Raw genomic sequence first — 6,900 nt, forward strand, 5'->3', positions numbered from 1 at the left:
CAGCTGACTCTTCCACCCAGCAGATGTCCGGGTAATTGAAGTCACCCATGACAACTACATCCCTTGCCCTAAGTGCCTCTGCAAGTTGGCCCGAAAATTCCTGGTCCAGCTCCTCCCCTTGGTTGGGGGGTCTGTAGTAGACCCCCACCGTCAAATCCCTCTCCCCACGGCCCCTTTGTATCTTGACCCAGAGCACTTCAGCTTGCCCCTCCTCTGACCCCATTCTGCTGGCAGAGGATGTGTCTTGCTCCTTGACACAGGCCCCCCCGCCTTTCCTTCCTTCTCTCTCCCGCCTGTAAAGCCTATAGCCCTAAAGCTGACTGCCCGGTCGTGGGACGAATCCCACCACGTTTCTGTTAGCCCTGTGATATCTGGGTTTGAACTAGCTATTCTGAGGGATCTCTCTGGTCCTCCCCCCTCCGGCCCTCAACAGCTCACCAAAACTCCTTAAGTGGCCCTCTAGCCCAAATCATTGCCCACCCCTGGAAGGTGCCAGTCTGCCCTGCTTCGGCCTGAAGGCAAGTGAGTCCCTGTGACCCCCAGACTCATTGCAGCCACTTGGGTGCTTTGCATACATTCATTCAGAGCCTTTGTTTTTACAGTTTCCAGTCTGTAGATGGTGAAGGATGCCTCCCCCACTTTGCAGGGGATTTCCTTTTTACTTGTGTTTGGTGCCCCGTTGCGTTGTTGGGCAAGGTGCATTCAGTTCTACGTTCAGGAGAGCAGCACCTTTAAAAATTGCTTCTTCTAAGTTCAGGAGAACGTGACGTGGCGGCCAACAGGCACGTTAGGTTTCCAATGGCTGTATCGTACAAAGGACCAATGGTTTCTCTTCGTCATGTCCTTCAAGGTTTCAGGACTGATAGAGCTCATCTGTTTCCACCTGCTCCTGTAGTCATGAAAAACAAGTTGTTTTTTTTGGAGTGGGGGAGGGGGTTCAAGCATTCAGCTTTGCAATGAGCTAGTTATCAAACTAACCTGGCTGAGCACACAGAGATGAACTGAAATCAAGACGATATTCCCCTTTGCGTTGGGTGCAGTGACTATCGGTGTCCGAAGCTGGTGCTGAAAAAGATCTCTTGGTTCCAGGGGCCGAGCCAGTGACTTCCAATAAGGCAAGCAGGCTGCCTTTCTTTACACCTCCAGTCTCAAACTGCGTGGCTCAAATAGCACTGCTGTTCCGATTAAAATGATTAGAAGAGATCAAACGTTCTCAGATGACAGTGGAAGATGTTGTTTTCCTTGCACCAAGTCCCGTGAACTTCTCCAGGCATTTGAGACACCCCTGGAGCATTGCTGGTCACCACGTCCTTTAAGGGTTTAGATCCAGCAGGTCTGTCCTTCCATGTCTGGCCGCCATGTGCTTTAAAGGTTTAGACCATGTAGCTCTGTACTTCCATGTCTGGTTACTACATCCTTCAGGAGTTTCAACCTGGTAGATCTGTCCTTCCATGTCTGGTCACCATGTCCTTTAGGAGTCTAGACCTAGTAGATCTCTCCTTGCTCCATCTTATTAAGCTGCCTTCTGACTGTCCAATGCATCCATGAGCAGTAAAGTCTCTGCAGTGTGCATAATGCCCTCCATGACATTCAAGCAGCCCAGCTGGCTCTAAGTTGGGCTTTCCCAGCTATAATTTTAGGCAGTGTCTGGTCCCACAGTTGCAGCTTAGCTATTAATTGGCTGACAATGTGTGAGCGAGAGACCCTACCTCTGTCTTCCATGCTGACGGTGCAGTGGAGACTGGCGGCTGGCGGCTGGGCGGTGGCTCTCATGCTGATGCAACTAAAGGGCAGGTCTGCAGAGCTAACTATTTTTGGTTTCTTTGCAGTGCCGTAAGCAATACCCAGCATTGGCACGGGGCACGTCTAAGGAACCACTGCCAAGGCGGGGAGGCGCTTGGCATACTCCTGGGCTGCCCGTGGCCCCGGCTGGCTATCGATCCCCAGGAAACCCCCCGCCCGGCTTGTCTAGTGCATCAGCCGTTCCCTCTGCCTGACACATCCCCGGCCCCTGCATGTCTCCAAATGCCAATTACACACTGATCAAATTGTTCGTGCTGATGAGTCGCGGGGAAAATTGTCTGGAGGATCCAATAACCCAATTACGCCTGTAAACAGTTATTAGCCGAACTGGCAGCTGAAGAGCAAATAAACCCACAACCAGCTAGGCCCCGGCTCTGCTCCATGGCCCATTCTCTGCACACGGGCACGCTCACGCCTCCCGCTGTGATTCAGTGTGCCAGCTGTGTTGCTGGATTAAGTGCGGGAGCGGCCTTTGGGGAGGCATTGTCGCTACCCTGCCGGTAATAAGCTGCAAAGCTGTGCGGAGAGAGCGGTATTATCTCATACCAGGCGGCTCCTGTGCGCGACCAGGCAGCAGGATTCCCGGGAGGCTTTAAGGAGCTGGTGTTTGATGGATTCGTTGCCACGGGACACTTCACTGACGAGCCTGTAAGGCGCTATACCCGACTCCCAGGCCTCGGGCCTATTCTCAGCTCTGACATTGCCTTGCTGTGGGACCTTGGGCAAGTCACTCAACCCTCTCGGTGCCTCAGTTTCCCTTCCCGCCCTTTGTCTGCGTCAGGCCTGTCCAACTCACAGCCCAAAGGTAACGGCAAGGGGTTAATTTGCAGTCCTGGGCTCCTGCCCATCTCCCACTCTGGTTGCAGCAGTGGCTTGGGTCCCCTAGCCTCTGTTTTTTCCCGGCCCCCCTCCCCCGTCTCCTCCAGCTTTTACTTCTTGCCCATGCCCCAGGGGCAAAGCAGCCCACAGTGCCGGGGGCTGAGGGTGGGGGTTGGGATGCCCATGTGGTACAGAGCAGCAGGGCACTCCCGGGTAGCATGCAGCCTGGGCAGCTCCTGGCATACAGCCACTTGCAAGTTGAACAGTAAATTAAATTGTGGGATATGTGAATGGCTTGCGTCTGCATTTGGCCAATGCATGCATAATTTTACTTTATGTTCCCAATCTATTCAGGGCCTGCCAGCCCTTTTTCCCATGCTTGGGGCTGGAGGCATTTCTTTGTGGATGCCGTGGACAAGACGAACGTGGGCTGTGAGCTTTTCGGGGCAGGGGCAACCTCGTACTCAGGCTCCTGCACCTGAGTGCAGGGCAGCTTGAACGCACTGGATTGCAAAGAGATGTTACTTCTTCTGGGTGATCTGTGTCAGCCTGACCCCAGCCCAAAGCAAAATCAAGCTGGGGATTCGAGCCTCAGGAGGGCAGGGAAGAAAAGGCACTTTCCTCCCCTGTGAAGAACTCCCCCCTCCTCCGAAAAACAACAGCATGTAGCCCTTGCTGAGAACATCTGCTTCCAGATGTCTTGGAGGAAATGGAGCTTTATTTGACTGAATAACGAGCCTCTGGAAACCACATCATTTGCATGCAGCCGTGGTTCCCAACCAGGGTGCCAAGAGATCCATTGCGGGGTGCCACACAAGGTTAGGTGTGCAAACACCCATGCAGGATTCACAAGATAAACCAAGAGATTGTAAATAGGGATCCAGCAGAGTGTTAAAATGATCCTGCCCAGCTGTGGGCTTGCTGAGGTCTTTGCAACAGAAGAATTGCTCCAGGATTTAAAGGAGGAGGGAAAGCTCAGGGCTGGCATTTTCCAAAGAGGGCGGAGAACAGCTGGCATATCCAGTCTGATTCCCAGGGATTTCCTTGCTCATCTTGCAAAGGATGCTCTGCAGCACGACACGGCAGGACCAGTACCCGTGCCTTGGAATAAGGAAACTATAGGGATAGGGTGTCTGTCTGGCATAAGCATCAGGGGTACCTGGCTTAGGCGGGGGGGAGTGTAGAGCTACTCTGGCGACACGCAGCAGGGAAGGCCCTTAAAAAATCAATAGCAGCTATTATAGCTTTCTGTCAGTGGTAGCTCCACCCAACCCAGGGCTAGCAACACCTTTTCCCCAGTGCTACAGGGTCTCTCTGTCACCTATTTCACAGCTAAGCTATTACAGGATGCGGGCAGACATATCATTTGAACTTGTGTAATCAGCATCCCGCTGTCTTGAAAATTTAGCAGAGAGATGACCCAACCCCCTAGCCAGGGGGAACGTCAGCCAATCTAGGGGAGAATTACCCATGAAGGAATCAGAGGGGAAATGCCAACCCTGGATGGGTTTTGCCTGTCCGTGGCTATCTCAGGCTAGTCATTTGATAGAGGCAAACCAGCTATTACCTTCCCCCTAACGCCTAGGAGTGAAGCGCTTAATAGCCACCTGCTGCCTGCAGGTACCATGAGGTGGATGCATGTTGCAAACAGAAAGGGTCGTCCAAAATCTGCTGCAGCCGGTATGACTCCAGCCAGCGTGACATCCACTGCAGCCAGCAACAGGGGTCCCGACCACCTTAAGCCGTACAGCCAGGAAATGTTTAGACTCAGAATAGGCCTTAGGCCGGTCAGTGAGAGGGTACGGCGTTGCTATTTGCTTGCATGAGGTTTGGCCAAGAGAAGAACAGGAGAAGGAAATGCTCTGAGTCTCAGGGGAGAGAAAGTCACGAGGTGGGATCCATTTTCGAGAGCTCAAGAAAGACGGATTGAAAAAAGCTGGGGTAAAGTTGGCAGGGTCACCTGAAGTACACGGCGTGGTTTGGTGAGAGGCAAGATGAGAGATGATGCAGAACAGGCTGCCGTGCTCAATGCCTTTTTCACCTCCGTCTTCACAGACAAGGGCAGCTCCCGGACTACTGCACCGCGTAGCACAGTCTGTGGAGGAGGTGAGCAGCCGACCATGGCGAAAGAGCAGGTCAGGGACTATTTCGAAAAGCTGGACGTGTACAAGTCCACAGGGCTGGATGCGATGCACCCGAGGGTGCTGAGGGAGCTGGTCAATGCGACTGCAGAGCCAATGGCTATCATCCTCGAAGTCTTGTGGCGACTGGGAGAGGAGGATGAGCCCCGCACCATGTTGCTTGGGCCCCTGGCTCGGCAAGCACTCATAAGAGCTGCCCTGTTCTGGGTCAGACCGTAGGTCTGCTTTGCCCGGTCTCCTGTGTCACAGTGGGTGCTGGAAGGGAGCGTGAACTAGGTCTTACCAGGGGTTTTGCTCCTCTCTCCCTTGCAGCCTCCAGAATTGAAGCTTGGACGCAGAGGCCGTGCCTCTCACGCTCGCGCTCAACAGCTGCTGATGCATTGCCCCTTCCCTCCGGGCTGAGCTTGCAGCTTCCACCGCGCCTGGTGGCCACGAGTCCCACCCTTGAACGACAGGCTGGGTGCAAAGGAAATCCCGGTCGGCAGTTTTCAACTTATTACCAACTCGCTTCGTGTTGGGGCTCCTTGTTCTTGTCTGGGGGGAGATCGGAGAATCCAAGACTCGCAGAGCAGCGGGGCCGGCAGGGACCTGCCGAGGTCACATCTAGTCCCACCCCTGCCTGGGGCAGGACCAGCCCTGTCCACACCAGCCCAGATGAAGCATCATCTAAACCCTAGGCAAGACTGCCCCTGACACAACACGGGCCTTGCACCTGAACCTGCCGCAGGTGAAGCAGGACCGGGAGGAGGAGGACAACGTCCTGCTTCTATGAAATGTTGTCAGTAGATGCTCAAGAGACCCCAGGCAGAGGCCATGGCCCTGCTACAGAGGAGAGCAACTCCCCGCCATCTGACGGGGGGGAAATTCCTTCCTGACCCCAAATGTGGTGTTGGCCTGACCCTAAGTGGAGAAGCAAGGCCCTCTGGGTTTGGTGCCAGCAGGAGCACTGGCACAGCCCGGTCCCCATCCCCATCCTGGGCTGCGGCAGCACCCAGCGCCTCTGGGGGAGGCTTAAAACCCCCCAGACTCGTAGCAGAAAGGCAGGGGAGGTGCAACCAGGGAAGCCCAGAAAATCCCCATAGGCATCGCTGCACCCAGATCATCCCGGACCAGGCGCTGTGCAACCTCTCCACGAACCCCTCCCGGCGCGGCCCACTGCCTCCCTGCTCCCACGCCCTGGCAATAATACACCCCCAGAGACTTTCTCTTCGCCGTTCAAATCCTTCTCCCATCTCTGTTTCCCGCCTCGCCGCCCAGCGCTCTTGCTGCCCTTCTCCGTCCGGGTCGCCTGTCTCCTTCAGGGGTGCGGACGCCCCGGGGGGGATAAAGGGGCACCGGGAGGCGTCCCGTTGTGTTCGCAACCGTCTTAATCGCGCCAGCCTGTTTGCCGACCGCGAGCGGAGCTGACGGGGCCACGGTGACTGCTCGGGGGCGGGGGGGACTCTCTCTTTGGGAGTGATCTTGCCTCGTGGGAGATCTGTTCCTGCCCCCGGCAGGTGCTATGTGGGGCCTTGTCCGGATGTTTTTTGGGGGATCTCTCTGCGGCTGGTGACCTCTCTTTGGGGAGAGCTCACTCTATAGGAGATCTCTCTTTAGGGACCTGTTTTGGTGGGGATCTCTCTTTGGGGATCTGTTTCAGAATCTCTCTATTTGGGATCTCTCTCAGGGGGTCTCTCCCTTTGGGGGTCTCTCTCAGGGGTCTCTCTATTCAGGATCTCTCTTGGGGGGTCTCGCCCTTTGGGATCTCTCTTTGGGGATCTCTCTCGGGGGGTCTCTCCATTTGGGATCTCTCTTGGGGGGTCTCGCCCTTTGGGATCTCTCTCAGGGGGTCTCTCCTTTTGGGGGTCTCTCTATTCGGGATCTCTCTTGGGGGGTCTCTCCCTTTGGGATCTCTCTCGGGGGGTCTCTCTATTCGGGATCTCTCTCGGGGGGTCTCTCCCTTTGGGGGTCTCTCTATTCGGGATCTCTCTCGGGGGGTCTCTCCCTTTGGGGGTCTCTCTATTCGGGATCTCTCTTGGGGGGTCTCTCCCTTTGGGATCTCTCTCGGGGGGTCTCTCCATTTGGGATCTCTCTTTGGGGATCTCTCTCAGGGGTCTCTCTATTCGGGATCTCTCTCGGGGGGTCCCTCTCCCGGGGG

General features: G+C 55.4%; 1 protein-coding gene across 1 annotated transcript in view; it reads left to right on the top strand.

The window, feature by feature from the left end:
- Positions 1-4,616: 4,616 nt before the first annotated feature.
- Positions 4,617-6,900, top strand: part of STARD10 (StAR related lipid transfer domain containing 10) — a 31,502-nt gene continuing 29,218 nt past the window's right edge. Inside the window, exon 1 of the mRNA XM_019555234.1 lies at positions 4,617-4,757. Coding sequence (XP_019410779.1) covers positions 4,617-4,757 — 141 coding nt within the window. The remainder of the gene's footprint in view (positions 4,758-6,900) is intronic.

This window comes from Crocodylus porosus, unplaced genomic scaffold (assembly GCF_001723895.1).
Source record: "Crocodylus porosus isolate Cpor-Errol unplaced genomic scaffold, CroPor_comp1, whole genome shotgun sequence".
Lineage (NCBI taxonomy): Eukaryota > Metazoa > Chordata > Crocodylia > Crocodylidae > Crocodylus > Crocodylus porosus.